General features: G+C 49.7%; 1 protein-coding gene across 1 annotated transcript in view; it reads left to right on the top strand.

The window, feature by feature from the left end:
- LOC144611369 (protein shisa-8-like) overlaps window positions 1-27,866 on the top strand; it is a 136,588-nt gene that overhangs the window by 7,434 nt on the left and 101,288 nt on the right. Inside the window, 2 exon segments of the mRNA XM_078430441.1 lie at window positions 13,646-13,831; window positions 21,089-21,288. Of these exon segments, the coding sequence (XP_078286567.1) occupies window positions 13,646-13,831; window positions 21,089-21,288 (386 nt within the window).

Consider the following 27,866-nt stretch of genomic DNA (forward strand, 5'->3'; position numbering starts at 1 on the left):
ACATTCAAGAGAGAGCTAGATAGAGCTCTTAAGGATAGCGGAGTCAGGGGGTATGGGGAGAAGGCAGGAACGGGGTACTGATTGAGAATGATCAGCCATGATCACATTGAATGGCAGTGCTGGCTCGAAGGGCCGAATGGCCTCCTCCTGCACTATTGTCTATTGTCACCCAGCGAGTCCCTTGGTACCAAGTTGTACATTCAACTAACCTCCAACCAATACAAGACAGGCTGCAAATTGAAATATATATATATATGCGGTATTAAATGATGACAATTAATAGCTGTGGAGATGGATAGTTTTGTCTTATCAATTCACTTGTGGTTGCACACTCCTGACTTGCTCATCAACACCAGCGTGTTTACAAGTACAAAACCTGGTGCATCATTTTTATCCCGCATCTTCTTCCCACCTCCTGCCATCTCCTCATTCCCAGAAAGGGAATCTCTTCCCTTTCTCACGGTTGGTTATAGTACCGACCGAACCAGTCCACGCCGCAGCGATGCAGCAAGTTGACCCGTGTCTGCAGAAGGGTCTCGACCCGAAACGTCACCCGTTCCTTCACTCCAGAGATGCTGCCTGTCCCGCTGAGTTGCTCCAGCGTTTTGCATGTCTATCTTCATCAGGTTGACCCGTTGCTTCACAGTTTCATGTTCACTCCCAACCTCGGCCGCTGTCGGTGTGGAATTTGCACGTTCTTCCTGTTTTCTCCTGGTGCTCCGGTTTCCTCCCACATCCCAAATAAAATGTAGATGGATAGATTCACTGACCCAGTGTAAATTCCTCCTAGTTTGTAGGTGAGTGAGTGAGTGATAGAATCTGTCAGAATTCATGAGAATGTGGGGAACAACAACAAAAATGGGATCAACGTCGGGTTAGGGCAAACTAGACCAAGTGGACCTGTTGGGCCCAAACCTCTCCTGCATTGGTGCAGCACCCTCCCCTCCCCCTCCACTCTCCCCCCCCTCCCCACCCCCCTCCCTCCACCCCCCTCCTCCCTCCCCTCTCTCCCTCTCCCGCTCCCCTCCCCCCTTCCATCCCCCTCAAACCCCCTTATCCTCCCTCCACCCCCCTCCCTCCCTCTTTCCCCCTCCCGTCCCCCTCCCCTCTCCCATTCCCCACCCCCCTCCCCCTCCCCCACCTCCCTCCCCCACCCCCCTCCCCTCCCCTCTCCCCCCTCCCCACCTCCCTCCTCCCTACCCCCACCCCCTCCCCTCTCCCCCCCCTCCCCACCTCCCTCCCCCCTCCCCCCACTACTCTCCACCCTCCCCTCTCTCCCCCTCCCGCTCCCCTCCCCCCACTCCATCCCCCTCAAACCCCCTTATCCTCCCTCCACCCCCCCCTCCCTCCCTTCTTTCCCCTTCCCCTCCCCCTCCCCTCTCCCCCTCCCCACCCCCCCTCCCCCTCCCCCACTCCCCTCCTCCCTCCCCTCTCCCCCCTCCTGCTCCCCTCCCCCCCACTCCATCCCCCTCAAACCCCCTTATCCTCCCTCCACCCCCCTCCCCCTCCCCCACTCCCCTCCTCCCTCCCCTCTCCCCCCTCCCCACCCCCCTCCCCCCTCCCCATTCCCCTCCTCCCTCCCCTCTCCCCCCCTCCCGCTCCCCTCCCCCCCACTCCACCCCCCTCAAACCCCCTTATCCTCCCTCCACCCCCCTACCTCCCTCCTTCCCCCTCCCCTCCCCCTCCCCTCTCCCCCCTCCCCACCCCCCTCCTCCCAACCCTCTCTCCCCCGCCCGCTCCCCTCCCCCCTTCCCCTCCACCCACTCTATCCCCCTCCACCCCCTCCCTCCCTCCCCCCCCCCCCCCCCCCCCCCCCAGGAGATAGATTTAAACTTTAAAATGTACATAACTTTAAAAATATAACACCGATTTCAATAAACTTCTTCCATTCGCACTAAAGTGACGACGGTGAGTAAGGTGGGCCTAAAACTGTCGCGCTATCGTGTCCCGTTCCTTCTCTCCCGAGATGCTGCCTGTCCCGCTGAGTTACTCCAGCATTTTGTGTCTACCTTATAACATCAAACAGTGCATGAGGCAGCTCCTCAGACTTCATGCCTCGTGCCTTGAAAGACCAGAAATGTTGGTCCCACGCTCCTACTCTTTACAGCAAGTATTTATTTTTCAAATATTCATCCAATTCCTTTTGAAAGTCATTATTGAATTAGTTCTGCTGTCCCACAAGGCAATATATTCCCAATCATAAAACATTAATGCATTAAAATATTTCCATCCTTTTCACCTCCTGTGCTTTTTCCCCCATCATTGTATGTCAAATCTGGTTATTATCTAGGCCACCTGTGACTTCATGTAGACTCATCTTAATGCACATGGCATGAATATTGCACCTCACTGAAATATGTTCCCTTTTCTCAGAGAATGACGACAATCTATCATATGCAGGAAGATGTGTAGGAAAATAACTGCAGATGCTGGTTCAAGTGGAAGGTAGACACAAAAATGCTGGAGTAACTCAGCGGGTCAGGCAGCATCTCAGGAGAGAAGGAATGGGTGACGTTTCGGGTCGAGACCCTTCTTCAGTCTGATGTCGGGGGGGGGGGGCGGGACAAAGAAAGGATGTAGTAGGAGACAGGAAGACAGTGGAAGAACTGGGAAGGGGGAGGGGATAGAGAGGGACAGAGGAACTATCTGAACATTGGAGAAGTCAATGTTCATACCGCTGGGGTGTAAGCTGCCCAGGCGAAATATGAGGTGCTGTTCCTCCCAATTGGCGGTGGGCCTCACTATGACAATGGAGGAGGCCCAGGCCAGAAAGGTCAGACTGGGAGTGGGAGGGGAAGTTGAAGTGCTGAGCCACCGGGAGAACAGGTTGGTTAAGGCGGACTGAGCGAAGGTGTTGAGCGAAACGATCGCCGAGCCTGCGTTTGGTCTCGCCAGATGGGAGATGCTCTGTTCCCAATCAAATGGAGCTCAGAGGCCAGAAAAGGTGACAAGCCTGGATATTGTTGATGGATTGATTGTAAGATGGAAACAGGTCTTTCGGCCCATCGAGCCCACCCTAACCATCATTTACACTAGTTCTATGTTATCCCACTTTTGCATCCACGCTCTGTAAATTACAGAGGCCAATTAATCTACAAAACAGCACATCTTTGGGATGACTATCCTGAACTACTATCTACCTCATTGGTGACCCTCGGACTATCCTTGATCGGACTTTGCTGGCTTCACCTTGCACTAAAGGTTATTCCCATTTCATGTATCCCTGTACACTAAAATGGCTTGATTGTAATCATGTATTGTCTTTCCGCTCACTGGCTAGCAGGCAGCAAAAGCTTTTCACTGTACCTCAGTACACGTGACAATAAACTGAATTCCAAAGACGTACAGGTATGTAGGTTAATTGACTGGGTAAATGTAAAAATTGTCCCTAGTGTGTGTAGGACAGTGTTAATGTGCGGGGATCGCTGGGCGGCGCGGACTCGGTGGGCCGAAGGGCCTGTTTCCGCGCTGTATCTCTAAATCAAAATCAAATCAATATTGGGGAGATATGGAAGGGCAAGTCCAAGGTTGGAATGAGCACAGTTCCTTTTGGAGGGTTGGCCATAGAGAGAGAGAGAGCACAGAAATATGTCCTGGCAGTTCCGCCAATGGTTGCTTCCACTCAAGGTTCAATGCCTGCAGTTTCTGCGTGCCCTGCCTACGTCCAGCCAGCTGGTTAAACTCTGAACACGAGAGAAAGCTCCTGGCTTTCACCCTGAATCCATGCAAAGTCGTCTGGAGTGGACTGAGGCCTGAGACAGACATCAGTGCGATCGCTACCAGAACGTGCGTCCTTTCTCTCCTCTGCCGAACGAGAATGACACCAATTCAGTTTAAAGAACTTTTTAACATGCCTCTGTTTAAATAATTCACGCGTATAAAACTAGCTGCGATACTGAATAATTTATCCAGATTTTAATATTTATTCAGTCGCAGCGTTTGAAAGCGAGATATTCTAATTGCCGAACCTTGGGCTCGTGTGGAAGATATTCGAGATTGATTGAAGGCACACAGCTCTCTTATATATTTCACATCAACGAATGTGTATCAATCAGTTTCCACCTGCTATTATCAGGAACTGTGGAATATTCTCCAGCGCTATAATTAGTGAAGCTTTGTAGCATCTTTGCAGACAATTAGCCTTTGTAAGCTATAATGAACTACATGTTCCTAATGTAAGAAACTCCATGCCAAGTCAAGAGTGTTTAATTGCCATATGCACTGACAATGGAGAAATTAAATTCTTACTCGTAGCAACATAACAGGCTTGCAAGCACAATACACAGAGGTAATATATAATAAACGAAAAAAATCATTGAATTAATAACCACGAAACTAGTGCAAAACAAAGCCCAGAGTCCTTAGTGCAACCAAAGACAGGCCATAGCTGTTCAAAACTCAGGTTGGTGTGCAGTATCGGAGATGTTGAGGATAAAGCTGTTCTCAAACCCGCAGGTCACAGTTTTCAGGCTGCTGGTGGTAAGAAAATATGTGGGTGATGTGGGTCTCTGATGAAATTGCCTGCCTTTTTGAGGCAGAAGGTCCCTTCGATGGTGGGGAGGTCAGTACTGGGCCGTGTCTACCGGTCTCTGCAATCTCCTTCGTTCCTGAGTGTTTGGGTTGCACAACCAGGCTGTGAAGCCATAGACAATAGATAATAGACAATAGGTGCAGGAAGAGGCCATTCGGCCCTTCAGGCCAGCACCGCCATTCAATGTGATCATGGCTGATCATTCTCAATCAGTACCCCGTTCCTGCCTTCTCCCCATACCCCCTGACTCCGCTATCCTTAAGAGCTCTATCTTAGCTCTCTCTTGAATGCATTCAGAGAATTGGCCTCCACTGCCTTCTGAGGCAGAGAATTCCACAGATTCACAACTCTCTGACTGAAATTTTTTTTCCTCATCTCAGTTCTAAATGGCCTACCCCTTATTCTTAAACTGTGGCCCCTTGTTCTGGACTTCCCCAACATTGGGAACATGTTTCCTGCCTCTAACGTGTCCAACCCCTTAATAATCTTATACGTTTCGATAAGATCTCCTCTCATCCTTCTAAATTCCAGTGTATACAAGCCTAGTCGCTCCAGTCTTTCAACATATGATAGTCCCGCCATTCCGGGAATTAACCTAGTAAACCTACGCTGCACGCCCTCAATAGCAAGAATATCCTTCCTCAAATTTGGAGACCAAAACTGCACACAGTACTCCAGGTGCGGTCTCACTAGGGCCCTGTACAACTGCAGAAGGACCTCTTTGCTCCTATACGCAACTCCTCTTGTTATGAAGGCCAACATTCCATTGGCTTTCTTCACTGCCTGCTGTACCTGCATGCCTTCGATGGTGGGGAGGTCAGTACTGGGCAGTGTCTACCAGTCTCTGCAATCTCCTTCGTTCCTGGGTGTTTGGGTTGCACAACCAGGCTGTGAAGCCATGATCCTGGATCCCGTTATTTCCTTCTAAAGTCAACAGTCAGCTCTTAGTCTTGCCGACGTTGAGAACAAGGTTGTCGCCCTGCCTGGCGCCATTCGATCAGATTGTCAATCTCACTCTGACTCATCATCACCTGTTACCCATCCAACAGCTGTGGTGTTGTTAGCAAAGTTAGAGTTGGTGTTGGGATTGTGTCTCGCTGGACAGTCATGCTTAGAGACCATTCTCCATCATATTGTAACATTGAAGGCCGTCGCGTCACCAGTAGGGTAAGAACTGGTAGCTGTCCACTCCAAACCAATTGAAATCTCCACAGATGCCATTTTAACCCACTCGCCTGTGCAGGTACAGATGCCATCCATCCATGCCTGGTCTTGCCGTATTTCTATCAGTCTCCAAATTTGAGGAAGGATATTCTTGCTATTGAGGGCGTGCAGCGTAGGTTTACTAGGTTAATTCCCGGAATGGCGGGACTATCATATGTTGAAAGACTGGAGCGACTAGGCTTGTATACACTGGGATTTAGAAGGATGAGAGGGGATCTTATCGAAACGTATAAGATTATTAAGGGGTTGGACACGTTAGAGGCAGGAAACATGTTCCCAATGTTGGGGGAGTCCAGAACAAGGGGCCACAGTTTAAGAATAAGGGGTAGGCCATTTAGAACGGAGATGAGGAAAAACGGTTTTCAGGCAGAAAGTTGTGAATCTGTGAAATTCTCTGCCTCAGAAGGCAGTGGAGGCCAATTCTCTGGATGCTTTCAAGAGAGAGCTAGATAGAGCTCTTAAGGATAGCGGAGTCAGGGGGTATGGGGAGAAGGCAGGGACGGGGTACTGATTGAGAATGATCAGCCATGATCACATTGAATGGCGGTGCTGGCTCGAAGGGCCGAATGGCCTCCTCCTGCACCGATTGTCTATTGATCTCCACGAACTGACTCCAGTTTAACTCCGGCCTGCAAAGTCTTCTGAATGACAGCCCAGAGACACTGCGAAATGTAACGGGGAGGTGGGACGGGGGCCAGGGGTGAGTTTAAAAGCTGAGTTTGGAAGTTGGCATTTGGAATTCTCTGCCACAGAAGGTAGTTGAGGCCAGTTCATTGGCTATATTTAAGAGGGAGTTAGATGTGGCCCTTGTGGCTAAAGGGATCAGGGGGTATGGAGAGAAGGCAGGTATGGGATACTGAGCTGGATGATCAGCCATGATCATATTGAATGGCGGTGCAGGCTCGAAGGACCGAATGACCTACTCCTGCACCTATTTTCTATGTTTCTATGTTTCTATGTCATGTTGCAGTTACATAAGACGTTGGTGAGGCCGCATTTAGTGCATTGTGTTCAGTTCTGGATACCACGTTATAGGAACAATGTTGTCAAGCTGGAAAGGGTGCAGAGAAGATTTACGAGGGTGTTGCCAGGACTTAGAGGCCTGAGCAGGTTAGGTCTTTATTCCTTGGCATGCAGGAGGATAAGGGGCTGATCATATAAAGGTGTACAAAATCATGAGAGGAAATGTTCGGGTAAATATCTTGCCCAGAGTAGGGGAATCGAGAGTTTAAGGTGAGGGGGGGAAAGATTTTTATAGGAACCTGAGGGGTAACTCTTTTAGACAAAGGGTGGTGGGTGTTTGGTACGAGCTGCTGGAGGAGGTAGTTGAGGCAAGTACTATCACAATGTTTAAGAAACATTTAGATAAGTTCATGTATAGGACAGGTTTAGAGGGATATGGGCCAGATGCAGGCAGGTGAGACTAGTGTAGATGGGGCATGTTGATCGGCGTGGGCAGAAGGGCCTATTTTCACGTTGGAGCCTATTTCTCTATGGGTGCTTGCAAAGAAAACATTTTTAATTTTCTTAACACAAAACTTCATATGATTCTAGATTAACGGGGCGGTCACGGTGGCGCAGCGGTAGAGTTGCTGCCTTACAGCGAATGCAGCGCCGGAGACCCGGGTTCCATCCCGACTACGGGCGCCGTCTGTACGGAGTTTGTACGTTCTCCCCGTGACCTGCGTGGGTTTTCTCCGAGATCTTCGGTTTCCTCACTCACTCCAAAGACGTTCAGGTTTGTAGGTTAATTGGATAGGCAAATGTAAAAAATGTCCCTAGTGGGTGTAGGATAGTGTTAGTGTGCGGGGATCGCTGGTCGGCGTGGACTCGGTGGGCCGAAGGGCCTGTTTAAGAATAAGGGGTAGGCCATTTAGAACGGAGACGAGGAAAAACATTTTCAGTCAGAGAGTTGTGAATCTGTGGAATTCTCTGCCTCAGAAGGCAGTGGAGGCCAATTCTCTGAATGCATTCAAGAGAGAGCTAGATAGAGCTCTTAAGGATAGTGGAGTCAGGGGGTATAGGGAGAAGGCAGGAACGAGGTACTGATTGAGAATGATCAACCACGATCACATTGAATGGTGGTGCGTACAGGCTCGAAGGGCCGAATGGCCTCCTCCTGCACCTATTGTCTATTGTTAAAGCCGGCATGCCTTGAGAAGGCATGTGTGGTTGCCTCTGCTCGCTCACATCATGGGCTCTGTCCCCTTCTCAACTTTCCAGATTTCTCTCCCGTACTACAATCTGCCTGAAGAAGGTTTCTGACCAAAAACGTTGCCTATCCATGGTGACCGATTAGGAGAAGGGGAGATGCAACGAGACCTGGGTGTCATGGTACACCAGTCATTGCAAGTAGGCATGCAGGTGCAGCAGGCAGTGAAGAAAGCGAATGGTATGTTGGCATTCATAGCGAGGGGATTTGAGTATAGGAGCAGGGAGGTTCTGCTGCAGTTGTACAGGGCATTGGTGAGACCACACCTAGAGTATTGCGTACAGTTTTGGTCTCCTAATCTGAGGAAAGACATTCTTGCCATAGAGGGAGAACAGAGAAGGTTCACCAGATTGATTCCTGGGATGGCAGGACTTTCATATGACGAAAGACTGGATAGACTCGGCTTGTACTCGCTGGAATTTAGAAGATTGAGGGGGGATCTTATAGAAACGTACAAAATTCTTAAGCGGTTGGACAGGCTAGATGCAGGAAGATTGTTCCCGATGTTGGGGAAGTCCAGAACAAGGGGTCACAGCTTAAGGATAAGGGGGAAGTCTTTTAGGACCGAGATGAGGGAGTTTTTTTTCACACAGAGAGTGGTGAATCTGTGGAATTCTCTGCCACAGAAGGTAGTTGAGGCCAGTTCATTGGCTATATTTAAGAGGGAGTTAGATGTGGCCCTTGTGGCTAAAGGGACCAGGGGGTATGGAGAGAAGGCAGGTACGGGATACTGAGTTGGATGATCAGCCATGATCATATTGAATGGCGGTGCAGGCTCGAAGGGCTGAATGGCCTACTCCTGCATCTATTTTCTATGTTTCTATGTTTCTATGTTTCTCCAGTGATGCTGCCTGACCCACTGAGCCGATCCAGCATTTGTGTCTTTTTTTTTGTAGACCAGCATCTGCCGTTTCTTGTCTCTACATTTTCTCATGGGCAGTTAGAGAGGGGAAATAAAATGCTGGCTTTGCCAATGATGCTGTATTCCAGGAAATGTGTACATGTTGGAGAACCTGGCTGGGTGCTTGGTTTGTCTGCACTCAGCATGGTGCAGCTTTGGGTAATTAACCTCCCTCTGAGCTGGATAATTCAGCTTCTCCCAGTACAGAATCATCAGGACAGAATGGGTTATTCATCTAACTAGATGTGTTGCAGGAATTCCTCTGGAGTCCCTTGCTCAATTATCTTCTGCAGGTTGATCAAAGAACTTCCATGTTTGCAGATGATATATTCTTGGTACCACAAAACGCTGGAGTAACTCAGCGGGACAGGCAGCATATCGGGAGAGAAGGAATGGGTGACGTTTCAGGTCGAGACCCTTCTTCACAATGATGTCAGGGGAGGGGGCGGGTCCCGCCCGGTCCCGCCCCCTCCCCTGACATCAGTCTGAAGAAGGGTCTCGACCCGAAACGTCACTCCAGAGATGCTGCCTGACCCGCTGAGTTACTCCAGCATTTTGTGATACCTTCGATTTGTACCAGCATCTGCAGTTATTTTCCTACACGACGATAGATTCTTGATTACTAAGAGTGTCAGGGGTTATGGGGAGAAGGCAGGAGAATGGGGTTAGAGTCATCGAGCCATACAGCGTGGAAACAGGCCCTTCGGCCCAACTTGCCCATACCAGCCAACATGTCCCAGCTATACTAGCCCCAACTGCCCATATCTCTCCAAACCTGTCCTATCCATGTACCTGTCTAGGTGGTTCTTAAACGTTGGGATAGTCCCAGCTTCAACTACCTCCTCTGGCAGCTTGTTCCATGCACCTACCACCCTTTGAGTGAAAAGGTTACCACTCAGGTTCCTATTAAATCTTTTCCCCTTCACCTTGAACCTATGTCCTCTGGTCCTCGATTCACCTACTCTGGGCAAGAGACTCCACCCAATCTATTCTTGAGGTACCAAGAATCTATCATCTGCAAACTCTGTAAGTCCCAGCCCGCTCAACCTCTATGATTGAATGGTGGAACAGACTCAATAGGGCTGAATGGCCTAATTGCGCTCCAACGTCTTTGGTTTTAACCTCCTCTGGGGTCTGTGTCAAATGTTGGTTGGTCGTTGGATGCACATCATCCTGGCAGAAGGATGAGAGGGGATCTTATCGAAACGTATAAGATTATTAAGGGGTTGGACATGTTAGAGGCAGGAAACATGTTACCAATGTTGGGGGAGTCCAGAACAAGGGACCACAGTTTAAGAATAAGGGGTAGGCCATTTAGAACGGAGATGAGGAAAAACTTTTTCAGTCAGAGAGTTGCGAATCTGTGGAATTCTCTGCCTCAGAAGGCAGTGGAGGTCAATTCTCTGAATGCATTCAAGAGAGAGCTAGATAGAGCTCTTAAGGATAGCAGAGTCAGGGGGTATGGGGAGAAGGCAGGAACGGGGTACTGATTGAGAATGATCAGCCATGATCACATTGAATGGCGGTGCTGGCTCGAAGGGCCGAATGGCCTCCTCCTGCACCTATTGTCTATTGTCTATTGTCTAGGACATCACTGCAGGAGTTCTTCAGGGCAGTCCTAGTTAGGCTCAGTTGACTTCCTCTGCTTCATCACACAGCTTCTTTCTATGTTTAGTGATGATTACACATCGTTCAATTCTATTTGCAACTCCTCGATAAATGAAGGACGCGACAACCTAAATATCTGACAGGTGGCAAATAACGTCAGTGCAGCAGAAGTTCCAAGTAACTTATCCATTAATAGAGTTTAACCACCTGCTCGTGAAGATTAATAGCCCCACCATCAACAATTCGTACTCCATTGACATCTGAGGGAGGGGGTGTGGGGGGTGTGGAGTGAAAGAGTTAATGGCTATTAATCTTGAATGACAAGATGCTTGGCCATAATGAAATGGTAAGATGAATAAAAAGCCTACACTCTGAATAGCTGATGTTTGCAATATTGCTCCTAAATCTTGTACACCAGGCTGATAGTACATCCCTCTTATTGACTGGGGAGGACGTCTTGGAATAGACAATAGACAATAGACAATAGGTGCAGGAGGAGGCCATTCGGCCCTTCGAGCCAGCACCGCCATTCAATGTGATCGTGGCTGATCATTCTCAATCAGTACCCCGTTCCTGCCTTCTCCCCATACCCCCTGACTCCGCTATCCTTAAGAGCTCTATCTAGCTCTCTCTTGAATGCATTCAGAGAATTGGCCTCCACTGCCTTCTGAGGCAGAGAATTCCACAGATTCACAACTCTCTGACTGAAATAGTTTTTCCTCATCTCCGTTCTCCATGGCCTACCCCTTATTCTTAAACTGTGGCCCATGGTTCTGGACTCCCCCAACATTGGGAACATGTTTCCTGCCTCTAACGTGTCCAACCCCTTAATAATCTTATACGTTTCGATAAGATCCCCTCTCATCCTTCTAAATTCCATGATGAGAAGAATGTTTCCGCTGAGATTGGGATGTCGTTAATTGCTGACTGATTGTGGAAATGTGCAAACGTGACCTTCTGTGGTACAATAAGGATCCCTACTTGACTGTGTGTGAAACATTTCATGACAGTCGAGTGATAAGAATATTGGACAGGAAACAATCTGTTATCAATTTGAAGGAAATGTTGTGTTAAACATTCTTGCTGCAAATTCTGTATAAAAATGCTGCGTAAATGCTGTATCTTTGAGTGTTAACAAGGGGAATGCTGAGTATGGTCATACACCCTTAGCACTGGTCCCCCCCCACTCCCGTCTGACGATAATTAAAGCTTTGCTTGGTTTACCTTTAACTGTTTGCGTTGTTGTCTGTTTTAAGAACCGAATTTTACCATTGGCGTAGTCGGCAGCATCTCGCTGGGACCAACAACAGGTGACTGAGTAACAGGCTGCAGAGTAACCCGGACCGGACGGGGAGAAAATTGAGCTCTAGTTGGACCCCTTGAGACCGACCTCCGGAAGAAGTTCCCGGGAACACTGTGGTCCCTCGTCTGGAGGTTGATCTGGTTTCAGCCGAGATCCTTAGAAACAGACAACGAAGGTAAGACCTAACGTTAATTAAGAGATTTTTGCTACTGAGAAAAGAGTCGGCAATTGGCAATAACAAGCTCAAAAGGTTTGTCGTTAATTAAGATGAGGAATAATATGGATAAGAGTGACAGGGGAATACCTATGCAACATATGTGTTATAATAAAGATTCTAGAATATTAAGTTATAAGTTAACCAAACGTTTCGGTGATGAGTCTGGGCCAGTTGCAGGAACATGGGATGTAGATTTTTTTAGATTTTAGAGATACAGCGCGGAAACAGGCCCTTCGGCCCACCGAGTCCGTGCCGCCCAGCGATCCCCGCACACTAACACTATCCTACGCACACTAGGGACAATTTTTACATTTACCCAGTCAATTAACCTACAAACCTGTACGTCTTTGGAGCGTGGGAGGAAAACGAAGATCTCAGCGAAAACCCACGCAGGTCACGGGGAGAACGTACAAACTCCGTACAGACGGCGCCCGTAGTCAGGATCGAACCTGAGTCTCCGGCGCTGCTTTCACTGTAAGGCGGCAACTCTACCGCTGCGCCACCGTGCCGCACAATCCAGGCAAGACGTGTTATGATAAAGATTCTGAAGATGTAGAAACTGTTAAAAAAAAAAGGCAGAAATGTCAATTTGGGAGAAATAAGGATGGAACTGTGAAAGAATGGAAAGTGTCCGTGGGCAAGGGGAAAAAAGAACTATAAAAAAGAGAGTGCTCGGAACATTGATATAAAGAGCTCAGACAATTAGTAGTTAAGAAAAAGTCCTGGTACCAGTACATCCTCCAGAGACCGTATGTCTGGCATGATGACCCTCTTTGCTAGTGAAGACGAGGAGGGTCCCACATGGAGGAGACCCCCTCAAAATGCCCCACCAGTAGGTGGCAATGCCCTTATTGAAATAGAGGCACCATTAGTGGCTCCCTTATACCCCAACATTATCATATCATATCATATATATACAGCCGGAACAGGCCTTTTCGGCCCTCCAAGTCCATGCCGCCCAGTGATCCCCGCACATTAACACTATCCTACACCCACAAGGGACAATTTTTACATTTGCCCAGCCAATTAACCTACATACCTGTACGTCTTTGGAGTGTGGGAGGAAACCGAAGATCTCGGAGAAAACCCACGCAGGTCACGGGGAGAACGTACAAATTCCGTACAGTGCAGCACCCGTAGTGGGGATCGAACCTGAGTCTCCGGCGCTGCATTCGCTGTAAAGCAGCAACTCTACCGCTGCGCCACCGTGCCGCCCTTTCAACATTCCAACAGAGGAAGCCGGGGAAGAGGTTAGGGCGCCGGACCAAGAAGATGCAGGGGCGGGAACAGAATCCGAAGAGGGGGAGGATAGGAAAGACGGGGGAAAAGCGGAGGCAGCGATATCAAACGACCAGTGGCATACTTTCGGTCAAGTTAGATGCAGTAGCTCACAGATACCCCCCATGCACCCAGATCTTTCCTGGATTACACGCTTGAGTAGCTGCATTAATGAATGCGGGCCAAACCAAATAGCTCACCCAGGCACGATTGGGAAGGTACGAGTTTACGCTTTTAAATAATCCTCACCTGACACTTATAATTAATCCATTAGTATTTTTGACACAGCCAACCGGAGTATTGACGATTTCAAACCCCCCTCTCAGCACAACAAACTGAACTCTTTGTGCTAACTCGTGCATGCATTCTAGCCAAGGACAGATGCATCAACATCTATACAGACTCCAGGTATGCATTCGGAGTAGCCCATGGTTTTGGAGCGCTGTGGCAACACCGAGGATTTCTCACTTCTGTGGGAACACCAATGAAGAATGCCCTCTTCGTCAGTAACTTCCTCAAGGCTCTTCTCCTGCCGAACCAATTGGCCATTATAGAATGTAACGCCCATACAGGGGGAGACGATCCCGTCTCCAAGGGATATAATGTAAGAAAATAACTGCAGATGCTGGTACAAATCGAAGGTATTTATTCACAAAATGCTGGAGTAACTCAGCGGGTCAGGCAGCTTCTCACAACAGGACCCCACCACCGGCCATATCTTCCCATCCCCTCATTCTTCAGGAAACGGGGCTTCCCCTCTTCCATTATAGATGAGGCTCTCACTAGGGTCTCTTCTACATCCCGCAGCTCCGCTCTTGCTCCCCCTCCCCCCACTCGCAACAAGGACAGAATCCCCCTCGTTCTCACCTTCCACCCCACCAGCCAGCGGATCCAACAAATCATCCGCCAACATTTCCGTCACCTACAACGGGACCCCACCACTGGCCATATCTTCCCATCCCCTTCCCTTTCTGCGTTCCGCAGAGACCGTTCCCTCCGTAACTCCCTGGTCCACTCGTCCCTTCCTACCCAAACCACCTCATCCCCGGGCACTTTCCCCTGCAACCGCACGAGATGCAACACCTGTCCCTTTACCTCCCCCCTCAACTCCATCCAAGGACCCAAACAGTCTTTCCAGGTGAGACAGAGGTTCACCTGCACCTCCTCCAACCTCATCTATTGCATCCGCTGCTCCAGATGTCAACTTATTTACATCGGCGAAACCAAGCGCAGGCTCGGCGATTGCTTCGCTCAACACCTGTGCAACACCGCGTTGGCCAATCTGATCTCCCGGTGGCTGAGCACTTCAACTCCCCCTCCCATTCCCAGTCTGACCTTTCTGTCATGGGCCTCCTCCAGTGCCATAGTGAGGCCCACCGCAAATTGGAGGAACAGCACCTCATATTTCGCCTGGGCAGTTTGCAGCCCAGCGGTATGAACATCGACCTCTCCAACTTTAGATAGTTCCTCTGTCCCTCTCTTCCCCTCCTCCTTCCCAGATCTCCCTCTATCTTCCTGTCTCCACCTATATCCTTCCTTTGTCTCACCCCGCTGACATCAGTCTGAAGAAGGGTCTCGACCCGAAACGTCACCCATTCCTTCTCTCCTGAGATGTTGCCTGACCTGCTGAGTTACTCCAGCACTTTGTGAATAAATCCCGTCTCCAAGGGAAATGCCTATGCAGATCAGGTAGCCAAGGATGCAGCCTGTAGATCACATAACCTGGTACCCCCAGGATGTACAGTACTAGTAAATAGAACCGTCTTGCCAGACATGAGGGAGGTTCAGGAATTACAGAGGGACACCTCTGCACATGAGAAACAACTCTGGAAACAAGAGGGATGCGCCATTGATTCCATCACGGGACTTTGGCTCACCCCTCTTGGACAAGGTTGTGTACCTGATGCATTCTTACCCACCCTTCTAACCTATATCCAGTCCCTTACACATGCTGGAAAGGAGGGAATGATTAGGATGATGAAGGTTTAAATACCTGGGAGTCCACATCAAAGAGGATCTGGCATGGACAACACACATTGCAGTACTGGTGGGTAAGGCAAAGCAGCGCCTTTACCACCTTAGGCAGCTGAGGAAATTCAGAGTGTCTCTGAGGATCCTTCATTGCTTCTACTCTGGGGCTGTAGAGAGCATCCTGTCCGGCAACATTACAGTCTGGTTTGGGAACAGCTCTGCCCAGGACAGGATGGCCCTGCAGAGAGTAGTGCGTTCGGCAGAACGCACCATGGGAACTACACTCGTCCCCCTGCAGGACCTATACATCAGGAGGTGCAGATCCAGAGCCAGCAACATTATGGGGGACCCCTACTACCCCAGCAACGGACTGTTCCAGATGCTACGGTCAGGCAAACGCCTCCGCTGTCACGCTGTGAAAACGGAGAGGATGAGACGGAGTTTCTTCCCACAGGCCATCAGGACTGTTAACTTTTATAACTCCAGGGACTAATTTTGTCATCTCTGTATTAACTTTAATTTATATGCTGTAACTGTCATTCTTTTTGTGCACAATCCGCAGGCATTGCCACTTTCATTTCACTGCACATCATGTATGTGCATGTGACAAATAAACTTGACTTGACTTGAAACGTGGTGGCATCCAAAAATTTGTCTGGGGCCCGAAAGTAAGCCTCCAAATGCAGGATTTGCCAGAAATCCAACCCAGGCAAACCTATTAAAGTACCCTCTGGGGTGACACCGATTCCAGCACGAGCGTTTGAATGTATTCAGATTGATTTTATTGAAATGTCACAGGCCCATTGCTATAAATATTGCTTAGTGATATTGGATTTGTCTAGTAGGTGGATTGTCTAGTAGCTCCACCAACCACTAATAATACTGCTGAAACTACTGTGACATTGTCGTTAAGAGAAATTATGCCGAGATTCCATTAACTGTTTATGTTGTTGTCTGTTTTAACAAACGAACTTTAACAGCAGGGGGATCACCATTGACCAGACACGTAAGGTAGTTGTGGCCGAGGTGTCTGAGACCAGAGGGCACAGGTTTAAGAGGTTCAGAGGAGTTTTGTTTAGAGATACAACGTGGAAACAGGCCCTTCTGCTCACTGAGTCCACACCGACCAGCGATCCCAGCACATTAACACAATCCTACACACACGAGGGGCATATTTACACTTACACCAAGCCAATTTATCTACATACCTGTACAACTTTGGAGTGTGGGAGGAAACCGAAAATCCACGCACGTCACGGGGAGAACGTGCAAACTCCGTACAGACAGCACCCGTAGTCGGGATCGAACCTGGGTCTCCGGCGCTCCTCTGTAAGGCAACAACTCTACCGCTGCGCCACCGAGAAAGATTTCTTTCAACAGAATGTGGTTGGAATCTGGGACACTCTGCCCGAGAGGGTAGTGGAGACAAACAGGATCCCTACATTGGAGAAGTATCTGAACAAGCTCTGGAATCACTGCAGCATTGTAAGCTGTGGACCAAGTGCTAGTAAATGGTTGGCACAGACAAGGTGGGCAGAAGGGCCTGCTTCTGTGCGGCATGACTTAGTGATGTAAATGCCACCATTTTCATTATAGTGTTGATTTTGTTTAGAGAGAGAGAAGTTGTCACGGTGGCGCAGCGGTAGAGTTGCTGCCTTACAGCGAATGCAGCGCTGGAGACCCGGGTTCCATCCCGACTACGGACGCCGTCTGTACGGAGTTTGTACGTTCTCCCCGTGACCTGCGTGGGTTTTCTCCGAGATCTTCGGTTTCCTCCCACACTCCAAAGATGTACAGGTTTGTAGATAAATTGGCTTGGTACAAGTGTAAATATGCCCCTCGTGTGTGTAGGATTGTGTTAATGTGTTGGGGTCGCTGGTCGGTGTGGACTCGGTGAGCAGAAGGGCCTGTTTCCACGCTGTATCTCTAAACGAAACTCCTCTGAACCTCATAATCTTTAACTTAAACCTGTGCCCTCTGGTCTCAGACACCTCGGCCACAGCTACCTTACGTGTCTGGTCAATGGTGATCCGCTCCTGTTAAAGTTAGTTTCATCACACACTCCAAAGACGTACAGGTTTGTAGGTTAATTGGCTTATAGACAATAGACAATAGGTGCAGGAGGAGGCCATTCGGCCCTTCGAGCCAGCACCGCCATTCAATGTGATCATGGCTGATCATTCTCAATCAGTACCCCGTTCCTGCCTTCTCCCCATACCCCCTGACTCCACTATCCTTAAGAGCTCTATCTAGCTCTCTCTTGAATGCTTTCAGAGAATTGGCCTCCACTGCCTTCTGAGGCAGAGAATTCCACAGATTCACAACTCTCTGACTGAAAACGTTTTTCCTCATCTCAGTTCTAAATGGCCTACCCATTATTCTTAAACTGTGGCCCCTTGTTCTGGACTCCCCCAACATTGGGAACATGTTTCCTGCCTTGAACGTGTCCAACCCCTTAATAATCTTATACGTTTCGATAAGATCTCCTCTCATCCTTCTAAATTCCAGTGTATACAAGCCTAGTCGCTCCAGTCTTTCAACATATGACAGTCCCGCCATTCCAGGAATTAAGCTAGTAAACCTACGCTGCACGCCCTCAATAGCAAGAATATTCTTCCTCAAATTTGGAGACCAAAACTGCACACAGTACTCCAGGTGCGGTCTCACTAGGGCCCTGTACAACTGCAGAAGGACCTCTTTGCTCCTATACTCAACTCCTCTTGTTATGAAGGCCAACATTCCATTGGCTTTCTTCACTGCCTGCTGTATCTGCATGCTTCCTTTCAGTGACTGAAAACTTGGTATAAAATGTAAAAATTGTCCCTAGTGGGTGTGGGATAGTGTTAGTGTGCGGGGATCGCTGGGCGGCGCGGACCCGGTGGGCCGAAGGGCCCGTTTCCATGCTGTATCTCTAAACTAAATTAAATTCTAAACTAAGATACAGTATAGAAACAGACCCTTTGGCCACCGAGTCCACATCGACCATCAATCATCCACTCACCCGAGTTCTTTGTTATCCCACTTTTTCATCCACTCCTTAAAAACTCGGGGCAATTTACAGAACCAATTAACCTACAAAAGTGCACGTCTTTGGGATGCGTGTGTGGAAACAACACTCCACCCAGAGGTGTCACGGGGAGAACGTGCAAACTCCACACAGACAGCAGCCGAGGTCAGGATCGAAACTGGGCCACTGGCGTTGTGAGGCAGCAGCTCTACCCGCTGCACCACCGTGAAACCTGATCCATGGATCCATGAAACCTGAGACTCCCGGTGGTGAGAGGAATCAAGAAGGACCCTCTTGAGGAAAGTCGGCAGGGCTGGAGGGCCGGGAGGAGTGGGAGTGTTTCCACCGGCCTCCTGCACTTCACATCCGAGCAATGACGGTCCTGCAGAATATTTGAGCATCCAGCTGAAAGATCAGTTAACTATCTCATCCGACGGGCAGCTAATCCCACGTTATCATAGTCATACAGCATGGAGACTGGCCCTTCGGCCCAACTCATCCACACCGAGCCATAGGCCCATGGAATTCATTGCCACAGAAGGCAGCAGAGGCCAAGTCAGTGGATATTTTTAAGGCAGAGATAGATAGTATAGGTGTCAGAGGTTATGGGGAGAAGGCAGGAGAATGGGGTTGGGAGGGAGAGATAGATCAGCCATGATTGAATGGCGGAGTAGACTTGATGGGCCGAATGGCCTATTTCTACTCTTATTCCTTATATCCCTCTGAGCCGTTCCTTCTCCATGTTTCTTTGCAAATGTCTGTTAAATGTTGTTATTGTACCCCCCACAACCACTTGCACTTCCTCCTTACTCCCGTGGGATTTGAACCCACGGAGTTCTGAAACAAAGCTGTTCCCTCCCAAGCCACTGCGGCCTGTCGTCGGGTGATGAGAACGCATCTTACAGAGCAGCCCGAGGCGAAGGAGAGATGGGGGACGTTCCAAGCCTCTGCCGCTTTGAGACCCATTTTCCGCAGCTCTTGGCAGGAGATCGAGGACGCTGATCGTTGCTGCTGAAACAGTCCGCTCTACCTTTGAGCACGAGCGCGATTCTTCAGGGATCAGGAAATTACCATTGCCGTCTCTGTGCTCCAGACACCGACTGGAGAGATGCCAGTCTGGCGGCTGAATAAAACATCACACCTGAGACCTGAACTCTTAAAACAATTCTCACTCTGGGTAGTGGAGTTGTGGAAGTGGACCATCTCTGCCCAGTCACCTCTCAAATGGCCATCGGAGCTCATGAAAGGTTCAGATTGGAGATCTCTCATTGGCAAGGGTGTTATGGAGTTAGGGTTGCCAACTGTCGGGACATCCCATATTCTGGGCTAAATTGGTTTGTCCCGTACGGGACCACCTTTGTCCCATATTAGGCCTGGGAAGCGCTGTAGGCCCTGACACTGTAGGCCCGGACGCTGTAGGCCCGGACGCTGTAGGCCCGGACACTGTAGGCCCGGATGCTGTAGGCCTGGACACTGTAGGCCCGGATGCTGTAGGCCCGGACACTGTAGGCCCGGATGCTGTAGGCACGGACACTATAGGCCCAGATGCTGTAGGCCCGGATGCTGTAGGCCTGGATGCTGAAGGCCCGGATGCTGTAGGACCGGACACTGTAATAATATAATAATAATATTCATTTATTGTCATTGCAACGAGTACAACGAAATTAAAAAATAGCCAATCCTGACGGTGCGTACAAAACATATATGCAATAAATGCAAAAACAAATAAATACATAAATACAATTAAATACAATTATATTAAGTACAAGATTTTTTAACGGTGTTGCCTAGTGCAAAGGTAGTGTTCAGTTCTCGTATGGCCCTGGGGTAAAAACTGTTCTTAAGTCTGTTTGTTCGGGATTTGATCGACCTGAAACGTCGACCAGAGGGCAGATGAACAAACAGACGGTGGCCGGGGTGGGATGGATCTTTTATTATTTTGCCTGCTCTACTGAGGCAGCGTAGGCTGAACAGGTGCTCCAGGGATGCTGTAGGCCAGGACACTGTAGGCCCGGAGGCTCGGGATTGCCTAATGGTGGTTGCGTAGCAAACCGCCTCCCGGCCCGGGCGGCCGCCATTGGTGGAGCGGGAGCACGTGGCCGCTGGCTGGGTGAGGTCACGTGGGGCACGGGGCGGTGACGTCACCTTATCCTGTATTTGGGAGTGAGATAGTTGGCCACCCCTATATGGAGTAGAGATGGGTGCTGTCAAGATGCTGTCCAGTCATGAACAGCAGGACAGTTTAATGTAGAGGTACAGTGTGGAAACAGGCCCTTCGGCCCACCGAGTCTGTACCAACTGACAATCTAATTGTCAGTACACTAATTCTATCTTACACACTAGGGACAATTTATAGAAGTCAATTAACCTACAAACCTGCACGCCTTTGGAGTGTGGGAGGAAACCGGAGCACCCGGAGAAAACCCACACGGGTCACGGGGAGAACGTACAAACCCTGTACAGACAGCGCCGGTGGTCAGGATCGAACCTGGGTCTCTGGCGCTGTGAGGCAGCAACTCTACCGCTGCGCCACCATGCCTCTATCCTCTAATGGACAAGTAGCCTCGATGGCCTGAATGGCCTTCTCTTTTCCCTTTCTTCTTTTGCTGCCATGTTCTTGTCCAAGACCCTGGCAAGAAGCATGAACTTGATGTTCAATGTGCATTTTTGGATAATGCTCAGTCTAGAGTGATTGTCTGCCGTTGTGACAAGTTGTGTGAGCACAGTTTGAGGAGAAGGTGTCAGCGTGATACGTCTCCTGGTTCTTCTATCTCTCCCTCTCTCTCTTCCCTCCCACCCGCCCCCTCTCTGTTATTCTTCCCCTCACTTCCTCTAGGGGCCATGGTGGGCCTTGCGATTCGACAGGCCAGAGTCCAGAGCAACGTACTAGTGGGCTTCCATGGCTCCGTGAAGCTGTTTCTTGATCCCGATATCATCCCCTCCAAGTCTCCTGCAGTCTTCCGGGTCAGCTTCCTGATCTCCAGTTTCTTCCATGGGTGCCGATGCCATCGGCTGCCTGGAACAACCTCTACAACTGTGCGCAGCGGTAGAGTTGCTGCCTCACAGCGCCAGAGACCCGGGTTCCATCCCGACTACGGGCGCTGTCTGTACGGAGTTTGTACGTTCTCTATGGTGCAGCGGTAGAAGGTCGTCAGCAGCTGTTGGGGCAGACCAGACCTCTTCAGTGTTCTTAGGTAGAACAGTCGTTGCTGTGCCTTCTTGACCAGCGCATTGGTGTTAGTGGACCATGTGAGATCCTCTGAAATGTGAATGCCCAGAAACTTGAAGCTGGACACTCTCTCCACACTGTCCCCATTGATAAAGATCGGGGCGTATTCCCCGTTGTGTGATCTACGGAAGTTGATGATCAGCTCCTTGGTCTTGGAGGTGTTTAGGGACAGGTTGTTATCTGAGCACCAGTCCGCCAGGTTCTGCACCTCCACTCTGTAGTTTGTTTCATCACCGTTGGTGATAAGCCCGATCACCGTTGTGTCGTCTGCAAACTTGAGGGGTGGTCTTATGGAAGTGTACTAAATCATGAGAGGAATAGGTCGGGTAAACGCGCAGTGTAAGAAAATAACTGCAGATGCTGGTACAAATCGAAGGTATTTATTCACAAAATGCTGGAGTAACTCAGCGGGTCAGGCAGCATCTCAGGAGAGAAGGAATGGGCGACGTTTCGGGTCGAGACCCTTCGTCAGACTGATGTCAGGGGGGCGGGACAAAGGAAGGATCACAGAGTCGCTTGCCCAGAGAAGGGGAATCGTGAACCAGAGAACACAGGTTTGAGGTGAAGGGCGTGAAAGAAGATTTAATAGGAACCTGAGGGGCAATTTTTTTACACAAAGGGTGGTGAGTGCCAGAGGTGGTAGTTGAAACAGGTACTTTCTCAATGTTTAAGAAACATTTAAACAGGTACCTTGAAAGATCAAGTTTTGAGGGATATGGTCCAAGCACGGGCAGGTGGGACTAGTATAGATGGGACACGTTGGTTGGTGTGGGCAAGTTGGGCTGAAGGGCCTGTTTCCAGGCTGCATGACTTTATAACTCTATCGAACTCTTTGCGAGAATAAATTTCTCCTCACTACCAACTTAATTGGACAATCTCTTACCTTAAATTCTCCCTAATTCTGGATCCCTGCTGGCAGGGAAGCGTGTTCTAAATATTTAAAATTCACTCACTGGATGAGGCTCTCAATAGCAAGTGCCCAGTGTATCGTCCATCGTTAGTCATGTCTCCATTGAGTATCTGGTTCAGGGTCAGAATCTAGATCTTCTCATTAAAGCTAATACCAGTTTTCTACTTAAACTCCAGATTTATTTCATTAATTGTATTTAAATTCCCCTGTGGAATGACAGGATTCAAGCTCTCTTCACCCGGTCTAGTTTAGTTGATTTAGTCTAGTTTATTGTCACGTGTACCGAGGTACAGTGAAAAGCTTTTGTTGCAATAGACAATAGACAATAGACAATAGGTGCAGGAGGAGGCCATTCGGCCCTTCGAGCCAGCACCGCCATTCAATGTGATCATGGCTGATCATTCTCAATCAGTACCCCGTTCCTGCCTTCTCTCCATACCCCCTGACTCCGCTATCCTTAAGAGCTCTATCTAGCTCGCTCTTGAATGCATTCAGAGAATTGGCCTCCGCTGCCCTCTGAGGCAGAGAATTCCACAGATTCACAACTCTCTGACTGAAAAGGTTTTTCCTCATCTCAGTTCTAAATGGCCTACCCCTTATTCTTCAACTGTGGCCCCTTGTTCTGGACTCCCCCAACATTGGGAAAGTGTTTCCTGTCTCTAACGTGTCCAACCCCTTAATAATCTTATACGTTTCGATAAGATCCCCTCTCATCCTTCTAAATTCCAGTGTATACAAGCCTAGTCGCTCCAGTCTTTCAACATATGACAGTCCTGCCATTTCGTGAAAAGCTTTTGTTGCGTGCTAACCAGCCAGCAGAAAGACAATACATGATTACAATCGAACCGTCCACAGTGCACAGATACCTGATGGAGGGAATAATGTTTAGTGCAAGGTAAAGTCCAGGAATAAAGTCTGAGGGCCTCCAGCCAGTAGGGTTGCCAACTTCCTCGCTCCCAAATACGGGACAAGGTGACGTCAACGCCCCACGTGACCTCACCCAGCCAGCGGCCACGTGCTCCCGCTCCACCAATGGCGGCAGCCATTGGTAGAGCGGGAGCACATGGCCACTGGCTGGGTGAGGTCATGTGGGGCGCAGGGCAGTGACGTCACCTTGTCCCTTATTTGGGAGTGAGGAAGTTGGCAACCGTACTAATACGGGACAAGGGCGGTCCCTTACGGGACAAACTAATTTAGCCCAAAATATGGGATGTCCCGGCTTATACGGGACAGTTGGAAACGGTACCAGCGAGGTCGATAGTGGCTCGGGACCGCTCTCTCGTTGGTTGGATAGTAGCTGGGAAAGAAACTGTCCCTGAATCTGGAGGCGTGCATTTTCACTTCTGTACCTCTTGCCTGGTGGGAGAGGGGAGGAGAGGGAGAGGCCGGGGTGAGACTGGTCCTTGATTGTGCTGGTGGCCTTGCCGAGGCAGCGTGAGTTGGAATATATAGTTTATTGGGGGGAGGTGGAGGTGGGAACGACTGGTAACACATAGGTCTGAGTTCCAGTCCCACCAGGGCTTCTGTGGAATTCACTTTGGGTAATTAATCAGGTGTTACGGTGAAGAAAACCTCCCATCCATCCCAAATATGTCAATAGACAATAGACAATAGGTGCAGGAGGAGGCCATTCATCCCTTCGAGCCAGCACCGCCATTCAATGTGATCATGGCTGATCATTCTCAATCAGTACCCCGTTCCTGCCTTCTCCCCATACCCCCTGACTCCGCTATCCTTAAGAGCTCTATCCAGCTCTCTCTTGAATGCATTCAGAGAATTGGCCTCCACTGCCTTCTGAGGCAGAGAATTCCACAGATTCACAACTCTCTGACTGAAAAAGTTTTTCCTCATCTCAGTTCTAAATGGCCTACCCCTTATTCTTAAACTGTGGCCCCTGGTTCTGGACTCCCCCAACATTGGGAACATGTTTCCTGCCTCTAACGTGTCCAACCCCTTAATAATCTTATACGTTTCAATAAGATCCCCTCTCATCCTTCTAAATTCCAGTGTATACAAGCCTAGTCGCTCCAGTCTTTCAACGTACTCAGGAGATGGTGATTTGCCCAGACAGAATACTACAGAAGCCGTTCTTCAAGCTTGGTTTATTATTGCCACTTGCTCTGAGATACGGTGCAAAAAAAACTGGACAGTTTTGCGTACTGTCAAGTCCCACCCCCAGCGGTCCCGGAAATCCCTCCAGGGTGCCCGTGGACAGCGCGCGATCCCTCTCCGACCCCACCCGGGCGCGGACGTGCCCAGCGGTCCCGGAAATCCCCCAGGGTGCAACAGGTAGGGAAAACGAGAAAATAGCGTCGTGTGACAGATACAGAGGAAGTGCAGGTTAATTAAAAATGCGTGGAGTGCAGTGGGGTAGACTGGAAGATCGGGAACACATCCTGAACACGTGAAGGTTCACGCAAGATTCTGATAGCCGCAGGGAAGAAGCGGGTTGTACATGATCTCCAGCTTCTGTATCATCTGCCCAACAGGAGAGGGGGGGGGAGAGGAATGACAGGGTGGAAGGGGTCCGTGATTATGTTGCCTGCTTTCCAGAGGCGGTGTGGTGTAGATAATAGACAATAGACAATAGACAATAGACAATAGGTGCAGGAGGAGGCCATTCAGCCCTTCGAGACAGCACCGCCATTCAATGTGATCATGGCTGATCATTCTCAATCAGTACCCCGTTCCTGCCTTCTCCCCATACCCCCTGACTCCGCTATCCTTAAGAGCTCTATCTAGCTCTCTCTTGAATGCATTCAGAGAATTGGCCTCCACTGCCTTCTGAGGCAGAGAATTCCACAGATTCACAACTCTCTGACTGAAAAAGGTTTTCCTCATCTCCGTTCTAAATGGCCTACCCCTTATTCTTAAACTGTGGCCCCTGGTTCTGGACTCCCCCAACATTGGGAGCATGTTTCCTGCCTCTAACGTGTCCAACCCCTTAATAATCGGGTTGGACTCGATGGAGTCGATGGGGTGTCGGTAGGAATTGGTATGAATCGTTAGGCCTTGCTAACACAGTGCAGGAGCTCACAGACAGATAGGTCCGGGTGGAGTGGAGGGATTAAAGTAGCAGGCAAACAAGAAGTGCCAGGTATATGGACTGAACTCAGGTGCTTCACAAAGCAGCCACCCAACCTGTGTTTGGGGCCTTCCGGCTGCACTTCACACCCACCATCCTCATCTGTGGACCCCCTGTGCGTGGGTAGGGGAGAGGGTGGGGGCGAGGATGTCCTGGTTGGGTTGGGTTGCTCCTGGGCCTGGCCAAGCTGGCCATCCGTGAGTCACGGCGCCAGGCGGAAGAGGGCTCTGCCCGAGCCGGCTGCCTGCTCCTTTACCGGGGTTACGTCCGTCCGCGCCCGGGTGGTGTTGGAGAGGGACCGCGCGCTGTCCACGGGCACCCTGGGGGGGTTCCGGGACCACTGGGCACCGCGGGGGATTGGATGCATCCTTGACAAGGAGTGTAAGATAGTTGTATAATAGTTTATTGTTTGTCTTGTACTCGCTGGAATTTAGAAGATTGAGGGGGGATCTTATAGAAACTTACAAAATTCTTAAGGGGTTGGAGAGGCTAGATGCGGGAAGATTGTTCCCGATGTTGGGGAAGTCCAGAACAAGGGGTCACAGTTTAAGGATAAGGGGGAAGTCTATTAGGACCGAGATGAGAAAGTTTATTTTCACACAGAGAGTGGTGAATCTGTGGAATTCTCTGCCATTGAAGGTAGTTGAGGCCAGTTCATTGGCTATATTTAAGAGGGAGTTAGATGTGGCCCTTGTGGCTAAAGGGATCAGGGGGTATGGAGAGAAGGCAGGTACGGGATACTGAGTTGGATGATCAGCCATGATCATATTGAATGGCGGTGCTGGCTCAAAGTGCCGAATGGCCTACTCCTGCACCTATTTTCTATGTTTCTATGTTTCTATGTCTTGTATGTTGGTGGCGGGTTCTGTTTTGGTTTTATTGTATTGTATATATTATTTTAATATTTGAATAAATATTTTTGATTTAAAAAACAGCCTGTGTTTGGTTTCTCCAAAGTAGCCCCCACGTTGTGTATTGTGAATGCACACGAGGTTGTAGAGCATGTTGATAAATTACAGTTTCACCTGAAAGGACAGTTGGGACTCGAGGGAAGAGTTTGTTTTTAAACTGCTGGTAAAGAAGAGGGGAAGATGAGTTTGGCAGTGAAATCTTGACGAAGATACCAGGAATCGCAAAGGATGCTTCACTGCCCCTGAAGGTGATTGGCGGTGGAAAGCAAGGAACATTGGAGCCCCATGTGTCTTCCGTCGAGGCTTCTAGTTTTAGTTTTAGAGATACAGCACGGAAACAGGTCCTTTCGGCCCACCGGGTCCGCGCCGACCAGCGATCCCCGCACATTAACACTATCGGTCTCGACCCGAAACGACACCCGTTCCTTCTCTCCTGAGTTGCTGCCTGACCCGCTGAGTTACTCCAACATTTTGTGTCTACCTTCAATTTGAACCAGCATCTGCAGTTATTTTCCTTAACACTATCCTACACCCACTGGGGACCATTTCTACATTTGCCCAGCCAATTAACCTATGTACCTGTACGTCTTTGGAGTGTGGGAGGAAACCGAAGATCTCGGGAGAAAACCCACGCAGGTCACGGGGAGAACGTTAAAAATTCGCACAGATGGCGCCCGTAGTCGGGATGGAACCCGGGACTCCGGCGCTGCATTCGCTGTGAGGCGGCAACTCTACCGCTGCGCCACCGTGACCGCCCCACCAAGGTAGGGAAGGGTAAGGGCAGAGTGCAGAAAGTGGATGAGATGCGTTCAAAGGGTGCGTCGTCTACAGTGGAGGGGAAGGCATGGTTCATGGAGGAAGGAAGACATTGCAAAGGGGCCTGTGTGGAAAGCCAGAGTGTGGGGGTCTCCCCTCCCAGCCTACCACCAGGCTCCCCACATTCCCCACTGCCAGCCCTCCCCGACATCACCCCCCCCCACCCCATCCCCCCACCCCCACCCCCACACCCCCCCCACCCCCACCCCCCCACCCCCCCACCCTGCTGCCTCAGTCCCATGATTCCCAAAGTAGTCACCTCTTGTCGACTGAGTGCACTGCTGTGATTTTAGTTTAGTTTGGAGATACAGCGTGGAAACAGGCCCTTCGGCCCACCGACCAGCGAACGCCCCATACATTAACACTATCCTACGCAATTGGGACAATTTACAGTCTTTAGCGAAACAAATTAACCTGCAAACTTTAAAGGTCTTTGGAGTGTGGGAGGAGACCGGAGCGCCCGGACAAAACCCACGCAGGTCATAGGTTCAAAGGCCAGTTTATTGCCAGGTGTACCAGCTGAGCTACAGTGAAACTCCAATGACCATCCAGCCACACTGAACAAACAGCAACAAGACCCACAACTACATGAAAGTTAACATGAACATCCACCACAGCGGATTCCCCACATTCCTCACTGTGATAGACAATAGACAATAGACA

This window comes from Rhinoraja longicauda, chromosome 40, assembly GCF_053455715.1.
Source record: "Rhinoraja longicauda isolate Sanriku21f chromosome 40, sRhiLon1.1, whole genome shotgun sequence".
In the NCBI taxonomy this organism is placed as follows: domain Eukaryota; kingdom Metazoa; phylum Chordata; class Chondrichthyes; order Rajiformes; family Arhynchobatidae; genus Rhinoraja; species Rhinoraja longicauda.